The following is a 22527-nucleotide window of genomic DNA, read 5'->3' on the forward strand; positions in this document are numbered from 1 at the left end:
TTACCGCTTTGATTGGAGGAACAGGGCTAATTGGAGTAACATGGGAGGGCACTTTGTTCTGTAGTACACGTAGTTAGACCGATGATGATGATTTCCGCACTCCATGCAACCCGTAACGGACAATATGTTGTCAGAGCTCGCTTCATGGGCCAGTGTTGACCCCGTAGTGCGGAAGAGCTGCTCGTTTTCAGCGATTTAAGTCAGTTGAATACTCTAAGTGTTTCCTTATGTCTAGTGCTCTGTTTGGGTAACTATGGAACGCAGGAGAGAGTTCACTGGATCGAAAACGAGCGTGTGTGTGTTTGTGTGCGTGTTTTGCGCAGACCTGTAATCTCTCGGTGTCGGTAAAGCCTCGGTTCCCGACCTGTAGATGTAGCTGCACGTGATATGTGTGGAGCTGTTCGTTGCAACCCATATGTGCTCTTATTGACATACCGAGCTCCCTCAGACTGCAAGCGACGTTGCAGAAGAAAATGAAGTCGAACTGCTCATGCATACTGCATACACAACGATACGCATTTGATATAACTCTGTAATCATATCCCTGCTCCTTATCCGCATTCTCGAAGTGTTTACCATCTCTTGTAGGCAGATTGCGAAAGTTCTTCTGTATGCAAACTTCGCGCACACCGTACTTACACGAACTCTCTCAGCAGAAACAAGACCGATAAGGTTCTTGTCAAGTTCTGCACTCATTATGCTCTAAAAGTGCGTGCTGTATTCTTAATTTTTCTTCCGCACTAATGCGCTAATTTCCTCCTCTACTCTTCCGCCTTTTTCATTCGCTTGTACAGCGTGCTCTGAATCGTTTTGCTTTTTTTTGTAGAATGGGGACAGTTCGTTGCTATCGGCCGACTTGTCCGCCGCGACGTTTGCGCTTGGAGAAATGTTTAGGAAGGAAGCTTGCTAGGTTCGCCGCTTATCATAGGCTAGCAGTACTGTGTACACTTATTAGTAGGCGCCCGGTCGAACATTATTATTTCGCTCGTTGGGAGCGCAACGCAAGCATAAGTGCTGCTTCTGCTTTTGTTTTGCACTCCTGGGGTGCTCATTGATATCTGTAGCTCAAAGGAAGCGATCAGTAAGCTCCTGTTTGTGGTATGAGATTTCCTCCACTTCTGGTGTCGTTATGCCTCTTTACTCACGCTACATGACTGCCTTGTTATGGTTCGACGTTTTGTTTTCTGCTGATCTGTGTCTGCTACTGTGTTTGTTAAACTGGGTACAACCGCCGATGCCCACTCTCACGGACGCTATTATGTTATAAACAGGGTTCTGTGGTGCTTGTGGCGCGGTGCCGTTATCAAATTTTTACGAGCACCAATCCGCATGCAGCCGACGGGTGGCAGAATTTTGTAATGGCGCTTAATCATTTAGGTAGAGATTGTGTCCGGCTTTAGTATAGAGCTTCTCGTCAGCCTGCATCGTTCAGGGTCGATTTGCATTTACTTTCACTGTCAGATAGTTATTAGACAACATGCATACACAGCTTATCTGAGAACATTAACGTTTGGTTTCGCTACAGTCGAACATTATTTGTTCTATCAGATTCCATTTTTCCTATATTTGTGCCTTTAATGCAGATACGAATGATCTCTTGTCGTAGACCAGGATGCTGGTATACAGTTGGGAGCACAAGTGATTTACACCACGCTGGCATTGATTAAGCTGCATCGCCGCTCCATTTACTTTGCTGTTTAGTTGTTGTTTTTTCTGATGCCTGGACAGGTGAGGTGGAGACAGTTTACGAGCACGTCAGTTTGCTCGTTTCGATCCGAGGTTCTGCAGTTTGGTGAAAAAACTCAAAGGCTTTGTAGCCACAGCGAGCCACGCAGTAGCTAGTGATGTACAGTCTTTGCCAAAAGTACACAGCCCAGGGGCTCTGCTTCCGAGCTCTGCAGCGCGGCTCCCCTTGGATTCTCAGCGACCCTGATCTCACGAAGGCGGGATGAACTTAAGTCCTCAACCCTCCCAAGCTTAGCACTGTCAGATGCGCTTTTGAACTCCGCTACACGGCTTGGGAGCAAACTCCTTGGGCTGTATATTTTTGACAAAGACTGCATGCTACTGTTGTCGACCGCCCGTTGTGTGGAGGCAGGCACATCTCATAATCAAAAGGTTCCAAGCTTAGCTCCAGGATGCGATAGTCCATTGTTGGTTTGGTGGCACCAGCAAGAACTGTTTCCATTATAATTTGTTTCCATTATAAGTACAGAAATAGGACAGTGAAATATGCCAGACGATGATGACCCTGTCCTCAAAGGGTGTCTCATCAAAGGTCGCTAGTAATATTTAGAAAAGCAGGCGTTTTGATGTATAAGAGTGGTTTTTGAGGCATTGTAATACCAGCAGAGGCGGACGTCAGGGAACGGGGAATCGTTGGCGCTGCATGACGCGACAATGAAGTGGTACGGCTAAAAGGCTGCAAATCTGTGTGCCTGCACGCGGCCAATCGGTGGTGATCGGAACTTATTTGTTATTCCGAAGCATAGTCACTTCTTAACCATGCAATGGAAAGGCTTTCCTGAAGTGTAGTAATTATTTTGCTCGAGCGTTGAATGCTGGTTTACCTTTTGCTTTATGCGATCAGCGCGCCATTATGCGTTAAGTTAAAAACTGAAGTAGGGATGTTGGACATTTATAGAGGAAGGTTTGAAAAAGTCTGCTGGAATTAACAACACGTTTAACTACTTAACACTGTAGCTGTTTGGCTGTCGTAATTAGTATTCACTAGGAGACTAATATCGTTTTTTTGAAAGGCCAAAAAAGATTTAGTAGCCGCGCCGAATGTACTACGTGGCGCTGATGCGTATGCGGAATCAGCTATGAGTCACTTAATTAAAACGCAGCACTCAATCTGGAAAGGGCACACATGATGTGAAATCCATGGCTGTGGTCGACACGTTCTAAGAAGCGTTATTTGAACAGGTCACTGGGTGATTATGCATGATTCGGGTTTTAGCATTATCTGGTAACAATGCAAGTTCCGTGTTGACGGTTCTTTGAGGCGGAGACGACAGCTTTCTTTTTAATGAATTTGATGATGAGTAAGCGCGGTTCTACTTTGTTCATTTCTTAAGTACCTCATTAGCATCGAAAGCTGATTTACATGCATGTGTAGTCCTTGCTAGTAGCGAGGCTTCATCAGCATGCTTAATGAATGTTGCATTTTTGTCAGCGCTTAGGACATCAGTTATACATTTTCAGCAATAAAAACTCCGTGATATTGCCTCAAAATCCAGGGTGCATGTTTCTGTGTCCTCTGTTCTTAATTTTCGGTTTTGACAGGGTGTACCTTGCCATTCATACCCCTCATAGTTGATCATTTGTAAGAAATGCTTTGACCGCTTACGTTCAGAAAACATCTCGTAAAGCGCCGTATGGCGGACTTAGAGATTCATAGCGCGTAAACACTGCTCGTCAGCTGCCTCTTTCCCGTGGTTCTATGAGATGGCGCCACATATCCGATTAGTCTGAGGTGGTCATTTTTTTTTTTCCCCCATTGACGTCGTGCTGAATCGGGCACCATACATTTGCTCTTATTGCAAAAAGAAAGACCTCTGATGCTGTCGTCTTGTCCATAAACATTTCAATCCACTGTTTTTCTGCAAGCCTGCCGCGGTACGCTTTTTCTCCCTAGCGTTATGGAGAAACGCTTACTCAATTAAAGGGCATTTCAATCAATTCCGTTTCTGCGTAGAAGCGGTGTTAGGCCATCGCATGATAGGGCTCGTTAAAACACGAGTTTCACATGAAGCCGCACAGGTGCTCACAAACGCGCACGTATATGAACACGCGGCACTTTCGACACGCGTGGGCTTCGAAGAACTGTTGTGATCAAGTGGCCTCAGCCCCGAGAATTGTTTCCTCGGCCAGGGTGTCCGATATGTAAACACGAGGACATTGAGGCCGACATTCATCACTTACTGTGGGACTGCCCAGCTCTCAAGCCTACAAGGATCCGGCACCTGATGGTAGCAGGCCTTTCACCAAGCAACCCTGCTTCATACATTGCCTCGACGCAGGGACCGTACCATCGTTCTCTACTGGACTTCATCAAATCAGCTAACCCTTTTCCATTCATTTAACCTCTACATCATTCATCACACCTTCACCCATCATTGATGCTCTGAGGCAATAAATTTCGCTTAAAAAAACTTGTGATCCGGACGTCATCAGGTGCTCTTTGTGACCATGAAGCACACTGGTTTCTGAAATTTGTGACGCACATATTGTGAAGAAACTCCGCTGGCGGCGACAGTCGGCGTGTTCATTTCGACATGCTGTATAGCCATTGTTCCGACATGGCATACGCGGAACAGACTCCATTCTGGCGCTGCCTGTTCATGCGGCAGCATTGCTCATTTGACCTTTTTTAAAAATAATGCAGGGCGAGATGTTGTTTATGTTGTCTCGCTGAGTATCCCGAAGCGCCTGAAATATTCTACCGTTTCCGTACATACTGCTCAGCTGTTCTTAGCCCCAATAGCAGCGTTCTGATTTGAAAGTAGGGGTTGGACTTTTCTATTTGAACCAAAAAAGAAAAAACTAAAATCTATGCCGAATTTAATTTTGAAAATTCGGTTTTAACCAACAAAGGTCAGTGTCCATGAAATGAATCCCGTAGCTAGCTGGCTACTAAATAGGAGTTACGCTCAGTCAAAGGAGAAAATTAACGGGGCGATGGAACCTTTGTATTTAGCACCGCAGTCGTGTGTTTTGATGTGTTGCTCCGTGCGTTACACACCTCTACAGACCCGCAGTCTCAATTTACTCATAAAACGTCATGTGCTAGTGTAGCGCTGCTTACTGTCTTCAACTCTCCGGGGCATGCATTTGCTTTCTTAAATAGGCAACTCCAATGCATATGAGGACACTAACATGAAACCATGCATACGCTTCACAAAAAGTGTCAGGTTCTCGCTACCGTGACGGTTAAGCAGCAGTTTCATCACTGCCGTCAACATCCAGACTACTTGACGCCCTTCTCGCCCAACCCATCGCAACAACCCATCCATAACATGGCAACCCACATTCACCTTTGCCAGTCAGCTTCCGCATGAGATTTTGTCTGACGGCTCCATCATTCAAATTCCGTTGCTTTTTTTAATTGCGATAGCATTGCTTTCTGCAAGCACAGATCTGAATGCGACTATGTGTTCGTTAACTACTTGTAAATTGAATGCACGGGTGAGAAAAAGGCCAAAATGAATTACAATTAACATTTGGTAGCACACGAATACCACGTGATCTGGAAACAGGAAAAAGAAAAAGTAATTCATCTACTAAAATTCATATACGCCGGAGAAAAAACTTCTGAGCGCGTTCCGAAATAAACGCCGAAAGAAAGTGCGCCGAAGTTTCATTATTTTGAATGGACGCATAAGCTCCACCTGATGGGCATGACTGCAGTGGCCTGGGATCCTCTGAGTATCACTTCGCAGCCACTGTCATTCTCTACAATCATAGATCGCTAGGATTCCGCATACGAGGCGGGACGATCCGTCTCGGTGGTTGCACCTAGCTCACATACTCATTCGCTGTCATCCGGCAGAACGATCCGACTCTGCTTGTGCACCCGAGTCATATAGGTGCTGTGGGATCATTCAGGGGAACGATGCGTCTCTTCTATTCAACTCGGGTCACTTGGTCGCTCGGGATCATCCGGCAGAACGATCTGACTGCTTGTTTACCTGAGTCATGCAGGTGCTAGGGATCGCACAAGGGAACGATCCCTCTCTGTGGTTGCACCTGGCTCACATGCTCATTCGGTGTCATCCGCAAGAACGATCCGACCCTGCTTGTGAACCCGAGTCATTTAGGTACCAGGGGATAATCCAGGGGAACGATGCGGCTCTTCTGTTCAACTCGGGTCACTTGGTCGGTCGGGATCATCCGGCCGAACGATCTGACTCTGCTTGTTGGCCTGAGTCATACTTGTGCTAGGGGATCGCACAAGGGAACGATCCCTCTCTGCGGTTGCACCTGGCTCACATACTCATTCGGTGTCATCCGGCAGAACGATCCGACTCTGCTTGTGCACCCGAGTCATATAGGTACCAGGGGATGATCCAGGTGAACAATTCGGCTCTTCTATTGAACTCGCGTCACATGGCCGCTCGGGATCATCCGGCAGAACGATCCGACTCTGCTTGTGCACCGTGTCATATAGGCCTAGGGGATCATCCAAGGAAAATATGCGGCTCTTCTATTGAACTGAGGTCACTTGGTCGCTCGGGATCATCCGGCCGAACGATCTGACTCTGCTTGTTGGCCTGAGTCATACTAGTGCTAGGGGATCGCAAAAGGGAACGATCCCTCTCTGCGGTTGCACCTGGCTCACATACTCACTCGGTGTCATCCGGCAGAACGATCCTACTCTGCTTGTGCACCCGAGGAAACAGCATTACAAGTGACTTGCAGCGCCGAAAATCCTTATAACCCTCTAAGTACCTCGGAGCTTTCTTCACCTGGATGGACCGTGGCATTTGGAAGAAACGCGGGCGTCTCCCACGCGTCTATTATTCAGACAAGAACTTGCCGCGGGCTCTTAGTAATACGTTAGCATTAGAAGCCCTACCGTGAGGAAAAGTGTCCGGTTCCTGGCGGCGTAGTGTTTGTTGACACCACCTGCCAACCGGCTGCCACGGTTGACAGGTGCCAAAGGAGAGGAAAGGAACTCCACTTTCCACTTGTTGAGGAGAGGGGCCGGTCGGCTGCTACTTTAAGAACCCAAAAATGAGTGATTAACAATGACTCAGCATAAACGATCTGCCACCTGCCACGATTGGCAGATGGCAAAGTGGAGACAGAAAATTCCTCCTCTCGATTTGTAGTGGCGAGGAGGGAGAGGCCGGAAGCTGGCTGCCACGGAACGAAACCCGAACGTGGCTATCGGGAACGAATTAGGTTCTGACGCATGCGGAAGAATAAGCAACTTTAGGGTAGTTGCCGCGGGAACAACCCGGCCGGTGGCTACCGTGGAAGGTGGAGGGCTAATCAGCCGCCAATGCCAATCTGCCCTTCAATGTAGGAGAAGATCTAATGCTAACTCATCTAAATCGTGTAATGATAATTAAGCGCCCCCATAATCTTAACATTGCAGAGATATTCGCCCTATTTGTGGGACAATCGCTTCCTTAGGTACATGTATGCGAGCGCCGGTGTACCCAACGTCATTGCTCGGTAGTGTTGGGAGGGAAAAACGAGCTTTCGACTTTATTGGTTGTCGTTTGCGTGTGGCGTACTGTTTAGTAGGTGGTGGGGACAAACCTCCAATCACGTAGCTTCTTTTCTCCACTCATGTGCCGCTGGCCCTCCTGTCTTTTCTTTCGCAGGTCCGCCGTACCTGGGGTGGCGCGAAAGCGCGGCATCCCAGCAGGGTGTTCCGATGACTCGAGCGGACTCGGTGCGCTCGCATGCCGCGGCGGCGTGAGGCGGCCATGCAGCAGATCGGCCAGCTGCCGCCCATGACCCAGGAGCAAGACGTTCGCACGGCCCAGACGCCCCCGTGTGCGAATGGCCCGAACGGTTCTGCCAAACAAGATGGCACCGCGCCCTCGCCGAAGCAGCAAACGCCGCCGGACGACCAAGGGCACGCCCTGTCCGGCGAGCTACTGGAAACTCTCCGGCGCGAGTGCCTCGAGCGCAACGTGGTCACCCGGGTCGCGCGCCTTCCCAGTGGGGTAGAAAAGGCGGCCGTTCCTGCTGCCAATCCGGACACTCATTTCTCCAAAGGCGACAGAGCGCGTGTCATTGTCTCCATCCCTACCTCCGCAACCAAGGCTGAAAGGCCTCGTGTTAGGTCCCCGTCTAGGACGCAAAATCAGCATCACTCTCAGCGCCAGCATCATCAGCAGGAGCAGCACGTCAGGTTTCCGTCGAGTGCGAAGCTTGACAGTAGTCGCCGCGGCAGCGCTGAACAGGAGCTAAAACACTCGAGGTCGCCTTCGGAGGTGTCGCAGAAAGCAAAAACGGAGCCACCGTCGCCGCCTCCTTTACAAAGTGCTGCGCACTCTTCGCAACAGCAGCAGCCACGATCTCGTTCTGAGCACGAAACTCGCCACTCGGACCGAAGCATGGTGTGCAAGAAGGAAGAGATTGTCGACCGCTCCGGCGTCGCCAAGTGCAACTACGTGCTTAGTGACAATTACGAGAACTTATCAGGCGACGAGAGCCCCGCATCACGTTCGCTGGAGGCTTCGAGCGTGGACCACAAGGCTATCGAGCTCTTCCTGCCCCTGGTCGACGCCGTCGAGGAGCGTCAGCAGAAAGAAGGTTCTGCATCAGCTACAGAAGAGTTGGAGAATGTTGCCTCCGACGACTATGACGACCTGCCCGAAGAAGGCAGCCTCGTCATCGATGACGAAGGTGTCGATGGCGAGCCTAATGTACCCGGCAACGCTTCGGCCACGAGTGCAGCCGGTTCCGGCCAGGCGGTATCTGGACCCAAGTGGTCACTTAGGTCATCTTCGTCAATGAGGCCCGATTCTCCAGCGGAATCGTCAGGATCCTCACCTACGACGAGGGGTGACCTTACAACAGCCTCCAGGAGCCAGTCTGTCGACGACGGCTCGGACTCGGGCTCGAGGTGGCTCTCGCTCAAAGATCAGAGGAACAAAAAGTCCAAAATGGTGAGTGAGCTTATCCTGCATCGTCTTCAGAAAAGTAAGAATATAAAGTATACGGGTATCCATTTTCCCCGGAAAATGATCGTTTTTATTTATTTCGTTTTGAACGGAAAAAGAATCATTAAACAGCAGTCGGTGGGAGACGCAGCCCTGGTAATCTGAAGCTTAATGCGAGAAAAATATAACTTCCTCATAAGCATAATACAGGCCTCTGATGACTGATAGCGCAAATTATGTATTGCATTGATGGTCATTACATATTGTAATGAATGTGTACTGGAATTTGTTACATAAAGAAGCAGTTGACTTGGCCATAGCTGGCTTCGGCTACATAAACGGCACTCTTAAGCGCTTTTATGCATCAGTTTTGGAGTCGTGCTGAAGCTGACTTGTTACTGATAAGCAACACCTTTTCTGTGAGAAGCTTAAATTGCTGCAGGAAAAATAGTTTTAAAAAAAATGGATCCATGACAATGGATCCAATATCTCTGACATCCTTCCTGAGTTCTCGCTCGAAACTTTCTTTTAGCTCGCGAAACTCTTGTTTCATCTCACGCTTAAGGTCCTCAAACAATTTCTGAAGTTCTTTGGCCATTTTTCAAAGTACTGAACTCGCGTATCAACAGTTTTGGCAGCAGCAGTGGCGGTAAGACAGTTACACTGACGTTAAAATGAGGGGGAAAAGTGCACCAACCTGGAAAAAGTGCGCAAAACTTGTAAGACGTGTCTGTCGCTCACCACTGCCACTGTACTGTGTCGGAATATGCGACCGGTCCGACCTCAGTGAATGCACAGGGAACGGTTTTTAGCGCTCCTGGTGCTTGCGGGTCGGTTGTGAGTGACGCGGGCGGGTGCAAGCAGACGGCACTCCGGCACGAAGAGGCGTTGGCGCGTCTTGAAGACGAGCCGAGCTATGTAACGCGGCGGCATGCTCGTGGCCTGTGGTTCTTGAGCTGTTGCATTTTGAGGTCTGGATGTCAAGCGCCTGCTGCACTTCTTTGCGTGCGACATCAGTGAGAGGCGCTGCTTAACGTTGTGAAGGAGACGGTAGCAGTCGACGCAGTTCCTTCCGGTCTACTTCGCGATTAACTTCCCGCCGGTGGTCGATATCGTGTTTGAGGAACTTGCGCGGACTTGTACCGAGTGGTTGTACGGTCGAGTCCGGGCGTCGAAGGTCCTTTCGATGGTGGATGCTTCTTTTGCGAGTTCAGCGACGGTTTTAAGCAGGTTTTTGCGAGGCCGGCAAAAAGTGACTTCTTTACGCCTCGCATCAAGAATCTTTCTTCGGTCATGTTCGAGTCGGCTCCCGGAAAAGACATTTCATTTCTTCTGTGTAGTACATGGCTGCAGCTTTATTTGGCTGTTCTGTATCCTTGACTGGAATAGTATCTTTCCCTTCCTTTCATTACGCATAATGTTGGTGAAGGCCTTCAGGAACTCACTGCTGAATAGATCACGAGTTACCATTTTACTGGGCCTTCACCAGGGGAACCTTTGAAGTTTAGAGGTGCTCGTGGCTGCTGCAGGACGACGGGGGTCGACGGCAGTAGTTTGCTCATCTAGGACGTCGAAGCTTCTTTGCGCTGTCGGGTGCGCTCCGGTAGGGTATTTAGCTCAGGTGGCTACTCTTGGAGACGGCAGCTGTTTCAAGTCTCTCCACTGGTCTTGGCAGTCTCGATGTCTTCTGTTGCGTCTGTCAGAGGAAGAATCGGGCGCATACCCAGTGTCTGCACCAGATGTCAAGTGGTGATGACAACGCCGGGGAGAACAGACGAGCAGACTGAGGCATTACTGAAATCAACTCTTTATTGAGATGTGTTGCGCCCACAAGGAACTGAAGAATTCGGCGGCGGCGATAGGGACAAACGTACTTGGCGGTCGTCGAAGAAAAGAATCACCGCCGCTCTCAGCCGCGCTAAAATTAAAGCTGGCTAAGAACGTTCGGGATAAAGCACCAAAAGCAGGTACAACAATCTCGAGCAATGTGGAAGCAGTTGCGTATGGCATTGATCATTCGAGATAAACCTGGTCGGATCTCGAGTCACAGTGCCGGCTGCTTACAGCATGAACAATCGAGCAGTCCAAAGCTTCGCGGCAGTACAGCGTTTAGCAAAAATAAGATGCGAAAAACGATCCTGGTACGTTGTCTGCATATGTGAAAAGTTAGAGATAGCCCTTTTCGCGAGCATATTAAGTGCAAGTGCATTTGCCATCCGTGCGAGATAGTAGAATGTGCATGCCGACGTCTAGCACGCTGCTGACGCTATTGTAGAGTTTACGTTGGATGTTAACACTTACTGGAGAATTTATTTTCGCGTCTGATTGGCATCTCGAACCAGTGTTTCCCTGTTCTGTTGGCTTCTCTGATGTCGAGGACGAGAATACGGAATAAGTAATAACTTTCGGGATATTTTGAAATGTGTGCTGTGTATGCCCCTGTGCACCCGACATGTAATCAGAGTGAACATGAAAGGCGACGACTCATAGCTGCATTGCCGTTTACCTTAAAGCTCATGAGGGCTATTTAAACTGCTCATAGTAGTACTGCTGCAATAGTCAGCTTGACTTGATTGGCGGGAACTGCGCCTTTATTGGCGGGCGGAGCGATTAATTATGCGTGATCTACTAAAGGAGACAGCTTGACTTTGCACGTGCCAGACTCTTCCAGCGTGGCCCACGCTCTACATTGAAGTAATAAGGCACAGTTGACATTGCGCTCTTATGGATACCCCTCTGTAGTGAAGCCGATTCTTTTTTATCCGGGGACAGTGGCAGCGGGTGCGACTACATAGTGGTGATGGTAAAATGTCGGCAAAAACTCTACAGATAAATGAGAATTGTAATATTAGGATGATGGAAGACTTGAGTGACTTCAACAAAGAGCAATCAATAATGAATAAGTGCAATAATAAGGTATTGTATGCACGATCGTCAAAACAGTACTATGTGCCTTGACGGTACAAATTTATGCTCCTCTCTTAACTACGGCATGATATCACTTTTGTTCACATTTAACTTGAGGTTCCGTGCATTTCGCCATCGATTAGCAAATGTCATGGATGGAGAGACTGCACAGGGATGAAAGAAAAAAAAAGAAATGGAGTATGAACTGACTCTGGTTACAGCTTTAGGGTGTGGTATGACAGCTTTAAGAAAATTCTGTTTTCACTTTAAAGTCTGCATACATCATGAAGCTGGGCAAATGGCAAGACGAAGATGATTATAGAACGATGTTGTAGGTCAGAGTTTGTCGAACAAAGCCCGAATTAAAAAAAAAAGCGCTTGAAAAGATGTTCATGCATGGAGAGAAGAAAAAAAAAATTGATGGCGGTTTAGTATTGGCAAGCACCACCGCCGTCTGTTGTTGCTGCGAAGGCCCAGCCCGCTATCCATCTCGTAGTAGACTAAGTTGCACCTGGCTTGTCGCGCCCGTTTTAAAATCTCAACATCGTTATTCGTCTCCTCTAAATCAACGGAGTCTTAACTTTTTCATCGTCACTGCCAATTTAAGCAAAGAACGCTGGCGGGCTATTTGCTCAAGTGCCGCGTTTCTGCAACAATGCAGTGCAACGTTTCTGCCAACGCATGCAGCGCATATCTCTCTGTCACTACCGTCACGTAGCTCAAAGCGCGATTGAGGTTTCCACTGACAAAAGGAGCCAGTTATGCGCGTTTCTTTTCCTTTCGTGACTGTCGCAAAGACCTCATGTCCACCTGCGGATTTTTCGGGGTAGGAAGCTAACAGTGCTTTCTGCGCACTGATGGAAGTTGATGAAGACGATGACGCGCAATGCACAGCGCGAGAGTGTGTTGATGTTTAACACGAGGCGGGATCGGTTGGGCGACAGCATAGTGGTCGCCGCGGTGGCTGAGTGGTTATGGCGCTCGGCTGCCGGCCCGAAAGATGAGGGTTCGATCGCGGGCGTGACGGTCGAATTTTGATAGAGGCGAAGTTCTAGAGACCCGTGTGCTGTGCGATGTCAGTGCACGTAAAAGAACCCCAGGTGGTCGAAATTTCCAGAGCCCTTCAATACGGCGTCCCTCATAGGCTGAGTCGCTTTGGGACGTTAAACCCCCATAAACCATAAACAGCATAATGCTCTCGTGCAGTGTCCAGCGAAGCTGATCTGTTCGTGCTGCCGCAGGCTCTAAACCCAGTCGCAGCAGTATTTATTTTATTTCTGCACGTATCTGAGAGGCTTCGGACAAGTATCGCCTTTTTTTTTCATGATTGCTACTGAAGTAGTGCTTTCACACGAAAATGCAAGAACAGAACCAAAAGAACAGAAGGATCCACGGACCACAACTGATGTTTATTAACTATGAAGAAGCGCCCTCTAAGGCTTCCTGTGCGTCTGCCTTTAGGATTCGTTATGCGTGCAACGTTTTTGTGATGCTGATACCTATAAAGTGAAAAGCGCGGCCCAATTTTAACGTAACGATGTTTCTAACCAGTTAATTTTTTTTTGAAACCTTCTTGTGAAAGTTTCAAAATCTTGTTTTATTTCGCCACTTATACCACGTATGTGCCTAAATATTAGGACATTTCATTGTAAAGGTTAAGGAGATTTCCTCATTATATTTTCGTCCTTATAGTTACTAAAATCTTCAGATAATAGCTAATTCGTTTGCAGAGTTTTTCACTTGTGCCACGGTTTTGCGGGTGTTAGAAAACGAAACATAATTAGCACTCGCTAAAGAAAATGATTGAGCGCTGTTTACATCACTCTATACATTGTCTTGAAAACTGGTAGCGGCTTATAATAACAGATGCTCTGTTATCTGCATCAAAGGTGGCCAGAAGTAGGGAATGCGGGGGGGGGGGGGACATTACGCATAACTGCAATCCACAAAATATTTGTATTTCAGGATATTTCTACTGTGTATAGTGAAAATCATTATGCACATTGTGTACACAATCGCACGCAGAAAACAAAATAAAAATTTACTGCAAATTGAAATTCTTAGAACCTGTCTCCTGTCGCTCAATGGCAGGCATTACTTCTCATTGCTCCGCCCTCAACCAAACCTAAAAAAAAAGTCTATACTTTCTCTTTCTCAGAAAGTGGTGGTCTTAGTTTTGCGGTCACACGCATTCAGTTACAAGCTGCGCCGCACAATTCTTGCGCCAAATGCGATCGCACGTCGTTGGACAACATGCAGCCTGCATACGCGTCCGGCTCTCTTCGCAGGCCCTACTTAGAAAAGCGGCGTCCACAGACTCCACCACGAGGTCGGACGACGTGGGGACGACGCCACCGCCGCTGGCACCTGCTCGGGGCGTCTCGCCACCCGCCAGGAAGCAGGGAAAACGGTCGACCCCACGACCTACACTGGCGCCCTACGCAAGGCAGGGCAGCTGTGACCAGGCGGACAGGGCGAGAGCGGGGTCTGCGGCGCGCCCTCCTGGCGAGGAGCAGGTCGACGGTGGACTCACGTCGCAACAACGCAATGGTGTGCGTAAGCGATCCCGCTGGAAGACCACGCAAGAAGACGAGGACGCTGCTGGTGCGGACAGCGGCAGCACCGTCGACTATCAACTCAGCTCGGACGAGGAAGGGTCTAAAGGAACCGGGCCATCTGACCAGCCGACACCTCCATCCCCACCTCCACCGCCGCAACCCAGTCATTTAGGTAAGCGAAAAGGCAACCTTTAATGGTGCACCCGGCCCGGCGCTCTTATTATATGTTCCGATGAATGATGACTACAAGTCATATCGGTATGATTTCCTTCTAACTTGTGTCACAGTGACCTCCAAAGCTGTCGTGCTCACTTTTGTTGGCTCGGCCAGCAATCGATTTGACAGCGACCTATCTTTGATGTGGTGTGTATTGGAGATCGGTAGGTTTCTTTAACCGTCGTAGAACAGCAGGAAATCGCATTTAGTATATCAACATGTATGGGTATGAATGCAGCTGGTCAGCTGAATCTGTTTTCGAACAAGTTAGCCCCGCCGCGGTGGCTCAGTGGTTAGGGCGCTCGACTACTGATCCGGAGTTCCCGGGTTCGAACCCGACCGCGGCGGCTGCGTTTTTATGGAGGAAAAACGCTAAGGCCCCCGTGTGCTGTGCGATGTCAGTGCACGTTAAAGATCCCCAGGTGGTTGAAATTATTCCGGAGCCCTCCACTACGGCACCTCTTTCTTCCTTTCTTCTTTCACTCTCTCCTTTATCCCTTCCCTTACGGCGCGGTTCAGGTGTCCAACGATATATGAGACAGATACTGCGCCATTTCCTCCCCCCCCCCCCCCCCAAAACCAATTATTATTAAGAAGTTTCCCGCATTCTCTGCAGTTCGGGTGAGCCGCCGAGCATTTCAGCTCTTATGTGTCGCAGTAAGCAGCCACTTTCTGCACTTGTGTTCCTGACTCTAAACCGACTGAACTTTACGCCACAATGGCTTAGAAGCTGGGGTCACTTCGTGCTGAGGTGGCATTATCCCCAAGCAGCCGTGTCTATGTAGCTGCCCGTGCTTTACGAATGGCCTTTGTCAATTTTACGCTAATAACATCGACCGCATTCTTAAGCGTCTCCGCATTTAAATACCTAGTGCGCTCAAAGGGCAACAGACACGAATTTTTAATGCCTGTGAGAGCCTAAAAAAAATGTTGTTTCAAGTGCAGCTGTCTGGGCGCTGTTGATGCATTAATCCTAGTCCGTGTCGCAACGAATCGCATCAAGTATGTGCTTCACCACATGCGCTCTACACATGTTAAAACGTGGAAGCGCCGCACTGCATGCACTTCTAGCAGCAACTGTAGCATGGAAATGAGATGAAGAAAGGCTGAGCGCCTACTATGTTTGCAGTGGGTATGCGAAAGACGTCACTACATGTGTTGTCACCGCTTGAACATGATTTAAAGTCGCTTGCTGCTTTCTGACACCTCGCCATGAGTGATGTTCTTTTGAGGACTGTTCTTGTGCAACCGGCACACAAGAATGCCGATGCCGCCGTCAATGTCTGCAGACTTATTTCTTCTCTTGCCGCTGCTGATTTTGTGTTCGCGAGACGCATGCGCAAAGAGGAGCCAGTGTGTTTCGCCGGCTTCGCAGGAAAGACGCCGAGTCTCTTGCGTGTGTCTTTCCTGTTGAGTGCCGTGCGCTTGGAGTTTCAGCGGGCATCTGAAGAGGACTGTGGATATCACGTCGCGCAGTTTGTACGTACCGTCATATTTGAAAGTGTTCATCATCACGTATACTGATGGCTCCCTGCTAGTCAGGTGTGAGCACTTTCCCGGGGTATTGAACGGTGTAAAGGGGGGGGGGGGGGGGGGGGGAGGGGTGCACGAGTGGGGCAGTTGCTAACAGGCTGCTATTTCTTTTTACCGCCTATAGGAGCGACGATAAGTATGTTGAAAGCGATATTTTCGTAAACTTTCACTTATGCTGTAACGTTGGGCTGTAATAATGCGTGCTGTTTTAAAAGCCAGCTCGGTTGAGTTGCTAGGCAGCTGGTAGTCCATGCTAGGTACACAGCGGGTAGACGGTTTCTTGACACACACAAAGTGCGCAAGGGAAGGGAAAACCTCAGGGTGCTTTCCAACGTTTCGACGAGAGTACTTACCTGCGTCTGGTCTGGTCGTCTGGCTACTGCTGGTAGGCACATTTAGGTGTTGTTGTTTTTCAATCTTGACTTTGTGCTTAGATCGGGCAAGCGCCTCCTTTTTCTGCGCAAGCAATAGGTGCCTTGCTTGCTATAGCGCATCGGTGTTTTTTTTTTTTTTTTCATTGAGTGTAGCCCATGTACAGGCGCATCTCACCTGAGACACTTCAGCAATGCTACGGGAGTCTGATCAGAATATATGCTCAAATGTAGGGACAAAGAGTGACTCTTCAGAACGCGGATCCTAGTGTGATGGAACCTGCTCATGAATGAGCGTGGCTTCATCAAGCAGACCATAGAAGCTGCGGTTAGGAAGCGGGAAACGCCGATAGGCGGAGCCAGGGGCGTGTCGATGCTTGGTGGCTTCTTATATAGATTGTATTCACCAGAGCGAGCGATTGCAACGTGTCCGCCAGGTTTCTGACAAATTGTCGTAAGCGTCATTAAAATGACATGCTTATGCCAACATGGTCGTCTTCGCATCGCCGGGGTCACTTGAAGCGGGCTGCATTTTCACTTCCGGTACGCTTAGAGGCTGGGCACATACACTGCAAGGTTCTCCGCTATTGAGACGAAATGTTCTTGCGCTTAGGTAAAGTGCGGTTGCTCCTCCTCTCCCATCGCTTACGCACGCGAGCACACGTGGCATAGAAAGAGAGGCAGAAAGAGAGGGAAGGTTGGCTTCTGCAACGCCACTTTCGATTTTTATGATCACGCTTGTGACCTTTGTAGTTCGCCTTTCCCCATCAATTAAACTCCCTACTGAGATTTAGTGACATTCCTTCTAGACCAGAGTTCTGAATAAACCCTTTGTGTGATGGGTGAGTCAGAGGGGAAAAAACTCGTGGCATTTATGGTCGGCTAAAGTTCCAACTGACATTATCACTCGTATTTTTGTCAGCAAAGCCGTTTCCCCCCCTTCACCCCCCAAAAAATATATAAAGAAAGGTGAACATAGCAACAGATCCACTTCACCATTGAGGTGAGCTTGTATTTATAAAAACCACGACCTTTAGACCAGTTGAGAAGACATTTTTCGCAACAACGCAAGAAGCTTGCGACACACGTCAATGGTGAGAGGGAGCAGAGCACTCGCTGTCTACATACGCCCCTTTTTTTTCGCCCTCCTGTTTCTCTGACCTTTTTCTTGCACATTAGTTTCACAAGAGTGCATTTACCATATATGTTGTGACATTTTAGCCAGTCCCGCCGGATTGCGTATAAAAAGTGCATGAAGAGGAGAAATTGAAGCCGCCTCCAAGAGAACGGTAGTTGGCGGGGTGCCTAAGAGTGTGTTAGTAGACGAAACGCCGCTCCCAAAAAGATGCGCCCACATAGGAGAGACTTACTTATGAACACATCTCTGTAGAATCGTACCAGTAAGTACAATCGTGAGCTGTCAGCTCTGGACTTGCGTGGTTAGCTCGTCAGTTCGTCATTCCAGCGAGTTTCTGTTACTCGTCGACTAGCATTCATATTTTCTAGCACGGTGGCTGCAAACGTGCCACGGGAAGTTGTCTCCGAATACAGCAGATCTTCGCATACATCCCATTGAGCGACGACGGGAAGGTTATATAAGACGGCAACCGAATGCAATGCCTTTTTTGCCATCGTCAGCGGGTCATGCGAAACGTTTCCTCCGGTCGCGAGCGCGCGCTGAGGCGGTCATCAAAGAATCCTGGGAACGGATGTGTGCTCCGCGGCAGCCGTTGTAAGGTGAGGATTGCGGACACACGGTTAACCGGCGTCGGCGGCTTTGGAATCGGAATCCGACCATTGTCTCGCGGAACAAATGCCGGATGTCGGTGTTGGCTGCCGCAGGGTGTCCAATTGGACCTCCGCAGGCAGGAATCGATCAATTGGTTCCTCCTCCTCTTGAGCCGTGTGTACTCTCTCGCGGCGATTGTGCTTTCAGACGAGGCTTTTCACACACGTGCGTAGATGCCGTCGATTCCTGTGCACTCGAGGCTGACGGTCGTGCCTGGTGTTGCCTTGCGAGAATTGTTTTAATTCGCGAGAAGCTTATCGTATGAGTGCACCCTTGCCAAAATTTCTTTAAAGTCTATAGGCTGTCCATAATCTTTTGTCTATAAAGTCCATAGACTGTCTATAGACAAATCCTAGACAATAGTCTATAGGCAATACAAATCCCATAGACAATCTGTAGACGGTCTATAGATTTATGGCCATACAATTTCAGTAGACTTTCGTCTACAGACAGTCTATAGACTATGAATAGAGAAAAAATATCTATAGAAAGGCAACAGCGTTGATATCATATTTATAGACTGTCTATAGACAATTTTATAAGGGCAGTTGCTAGCATTAATAAGAATATCATTTGCCCTGTGGAAGATGGGATTTTATGGAAAAGTTTCTGGGTGGCATTGAGATAGCCTTAAAGGCAAAAACCGCCGTGAAGATCTTCGCCTTCAAGTAATTTGGCGGGACGAGAAAAAGGCTGCGTTTGGCATTACTTCAGAAAGGCGGCTCTTCTATGATTGTTCTAAAGACTTTGATTTATTAGTTTATTGGGGTTAAAGTTGCAAACCAACTAAGGCTATGGGGGGCGCCGTAGGGGAGGGCTCCGAATAATTTCGATCACCTGGAATTTTTTAATAACGTGCACTTACATCGCACATTACTCGAACATTTAGCATTTCTCATTCATCGAAATGAGACTGCCGCGGCCGGGATCGAGCCCACGTCTTTTGGGTCAGCAGCCGAGCGCAATCAGCATCAGCGGCCGCTGTTTGAAAGACTTTGATATGTGTGTTGGGAATGGCACGGAGCGAATGTTTCAAGTTAAGTACGGTAGTGGTACGGACTAAGTGGTTATTGAATTGCTCTATGCCCTCGCTTTCACTTCAGTTTCTCTCATTGGAATAAATGTTGGCAAAATCTATTGCAATAAGCACATGGTGTTCTAATTGGTTAATGCCTTTAAATCTTTCCAAAACTAAGCTCATGTCTTTCACTAACAAGCCACGTATTCCTACCGCCTACTTTCTTGATAACAATAGTGTAGAATTCACCACAAGTTACAAGTATCTTGGCATTAACCTACAATCCGACTTATCATGGAATCATCATATTAATCTCACTCTTGCCTCCGCTAACCGTACTTTCGGACTTCTCAAACATAATTTAAAAGAGGCCGCGACACATGTAAAAAAACTAGCGTACACCACATTAATCCGACCGAAACTCGAATACGCGTCTGCCATTTGGGATCCTCATCAGAATTATATCATCAGTAACATCGAAGCCCTGCAAAACCGTGCTGCGCGATTCATCTTTTCTGATTATTCATGTTACACCAGCGTCACCTCATTGAAGACTAAAGCCGAGTTAGATAACTTAGCACTGCGCCGAAAAATTTCCCGTCTGTCACTTTTCCACAAGCTTTATCACCATCCTTCCCTTCATGATGAATTCTTTCAGCCACCGCCAGTTATCTTTCCACGTCGCGATCATCCTTACAAAGTTAAACGCATTAACTGCCAGTCATTCCATTATGCCTATTCTTTTTTACCACGCACAATAACCGAATGGAACGCTTTGCCATCAGAAATTGCCACTGAATCTGATCTAAATAAATTCCAACATCTTATGCACTCATGTTTCAACAACTAAAAAGGTATTTTTTGAGCGTTCTTTTCTTCCGCCTTGTCTTCTTTTTATTTTATATTTTTTTTTGGTACTTCAGCGCACCTTTTCCAGTGTTGTATTTTTCTTTTTCTAGCGGTGTTGTTATTTATGCTCAAATTTTGCTGTTATGTGCATTGTTGCGACCCTTTCTGTGAATGCCTATTTATGATTAATATTTTGTGATTTCTATTTTATTTTAGTGCAATATCTTTAACCTTATAACAATGCTTTGTACTTACTCCCCCCCATGTAATACCCTCAAATGAGGGCCTTTGGGGGTATTTTGAATAAATAAATAAATAAATTAATGGAGTAAGGCTGTTCGGTTCACGACAATTATTGGTGAAACAGCCCAAAAACATCGACATGAATCGCGTGCTTGTTCTGCGCCCCTGTTTCGGCACTGTTCGACCAATAAAATAGGCAGCACTGATCACCGCGCATTCACCCACATACCCACATCCACAAGAACGCGCTGAAAAACCCGTTCTGTGAGTCCTAGTGTCTTCCCTAGGTAACTTGAACACACTTGAACACGCTTGAACAGCCCTTATGTTCTGTTCGAAACCGGGCATCCTTCACTTTGGCGACTCTGAACAGCAAATGGTCTGTGATAAAAGACTGGGAACAACCGTTCGCATTCGTTTATATTTACTATGAGGTGCAATGAAAATAATATGCAGTCGCCGACGGTGCTTAACGGCGCCAGTACACACATAAAAAGGAATTAAGTTACATTTGTGCTATTTAGTGTTACTATACTGTTTGGGCCGGCGTACTGTCGGCAGCACATGTGGTGTACGCCATTCGAGCTTAGGTTAGGTTTTATTGCCGCGCCATTCTTCGGCAGTGTATTGCCACATTCTCACAGCCGGTTTTTCGCTTGCTCCGTCGCCGCCGGAGCCTACGGAGGGGGATGTTGTTGGACCGGTTTCGCCCCCAAATCGGGCGGCCGGTGCCGCTGGGCCCTGCTCAACGTTTCCGTCGAGCGGCGGCGACGCAGCCCCGCCCCGCAAAAAACGTTCCAGTCACAGCGCGAGCTCGCCTCACGTGCCCCACGGCTTGCTTGCTGCGAGCGAGAGATGGCGCTGGCGAGCGTCGCGGCTTCGGCGGCGGCGAGGCGCCGGTGTGTGGGTGCGTGGGTGCGCGGGCGCAAAAAAGAAGCCCCCCCTTTTTTTTTATCCGTCAGGAGATGCACGCGTCTTGCGCCCCGAAAAGCGCCCGCTGCCGAGGAACAGAGAGCGGATGACGGTTTTATTTCATTTGGCAATATACGAGTCGTTCCAGGTAAACGAGTCTCCGATGAGTTTTGTGTTTCCACTGGGCGCGGGATATACGATAAGAGAATTTGCATCTGTTGAGCTCAAATTGCACCACTGTTGTGTATTTGGATTTCTCGCGCTATCCTTTAGAGCTTGAAAAAAAATTTACTCGTACGGTACCTTGCGGCAAATAAGAAGTTAATATTTAAAAAGCTAGCTAGTCACTAAAAACTAATTAATTGACTGTGCAGTGTGAAAAAGAAAGTTAGGCAGGGTTTAATCACGGTTATACCAAATGTCGTGCGAAAGCATTTTGGCAATGGCCCGGACCAGATTTGGAGGTCGTCATCGTGTCGGGCACGCTCACGAATGGTTGGTTGCACGCTCAATATGGTTGGACGCTCAGTTATGGTTGGTCCAAATCAGCCGAGGTCAAATTTCGGGACTGGCCCGGGTCAAATGTAGAGACTGCCATCGTATCGAGCACATTGAAATTGGCCGGAAAATAGATTTTGGTCCAAATCAATGAAGATCAAGTTTCGGGGGTGGGATGGGCAACATTTCGGAGACGATCCGGGTGTAATTTGGAGACACCATCGCATTGACCATAGTCAAAATATGTTTGCCATCTGAGTTAAAGCTGTTGCTATGAAATCGCTAAGTGCGAAGGTCACTTCAATGTCATATACGCACACCGGACTGAAACTAAAGTTTTGCCTTGAATAGATATTGCAGAGTAGGCCACACGACCCTCAGCAGTACTGAACCCATTTTATGCGCCCAGGACACTCCTTCAATTGTTAAAAACGTGGTTACATTTAGCTGGACACCTGTTCTATTTACATGGAGAGAGGAAGAGAAACGTAGGGCAAAAATACATCCCAGTACTCAATAAAACATTGGCTAATTCGAGCACATACAGTAAATACAGAACTGTAAAATACAAGCATTTGCGATAGACATGGTCGTACACACAGATACATACCAGAATAAAATGCATTAAAACAGACAGGAATTCCAGCAAAACGATCCGGTATGGAATGTTACTAGCATGACGGATTTATCTCATTCAGACACTCATCGAGTCCTGCTATCGAGAAAAATCTGAAAATTTGCATATGTATTAGCCGATACTGGTACAATATTCTCCAAACTGCTTTGCAAGCCTAACTCTCGAACGTTAGTACAAAGACCAATCTAGCAAGCCCTGGCAAACCATTCCTGTATTGATAACAGAGTTCGTCACCCCCTACATATGTTGGATTTCGTTCATATTGGCCAGAATAATGTGACTGCAGTGCGCGCAGCGCGTTAATAGTAGCTTGCTATATTCGTAGAAATATGTTTTGGTGCTGTACGCGTGGTGTTTCGCTGTAAAAAC

The 22527-nt window shown here is 47.9% G+C and overlaps 1 protein-coding gene across 5 annotated transcripts in view; it reads left to right on the forward strand.

Annotated features, from left to right (window-relative positions):
* Positions 1-22527, forward strand: part of LOC144121014 (uncharacterized) — a 178828-nt gene that overhangs the window by 133167 nt on the left and 23134 nt on the right. For all 5 annotated transcript variants that reach the window (XM_077653914.1, XM_077653913.1, XM_077653917.1 and 2 more), the window contains 2 exons: positions 7338-8633; positions 13823-14264. In XM_077653914.1, the coding sequence (XP_077510040.1) occupies positions 7419-8633; positions 13823-14264 (1657 nt within the window). In that variant the 5' untranslated portion in view covers positions 7338-7418. The remainder of the gene's footprint in view (positions 1-7337; positions 8634-13822; positions 14265-22527) is intronic.

This window comes from Amblyomma americanum, chromosome 2 (genome assembly GCF_052857255.1).
Source record: "Amblyomma americanum isolate KBUSLIRL-KWMA chromosome 2, ASM5285725v1, whole genome shotgun sequence".
Lineage (NCBI taxonomy): Eukaryota > Metazoa > Arthropoda > Arachnida > Ixodida > Ixodidae > Amblyomma > Amblyomma americanum.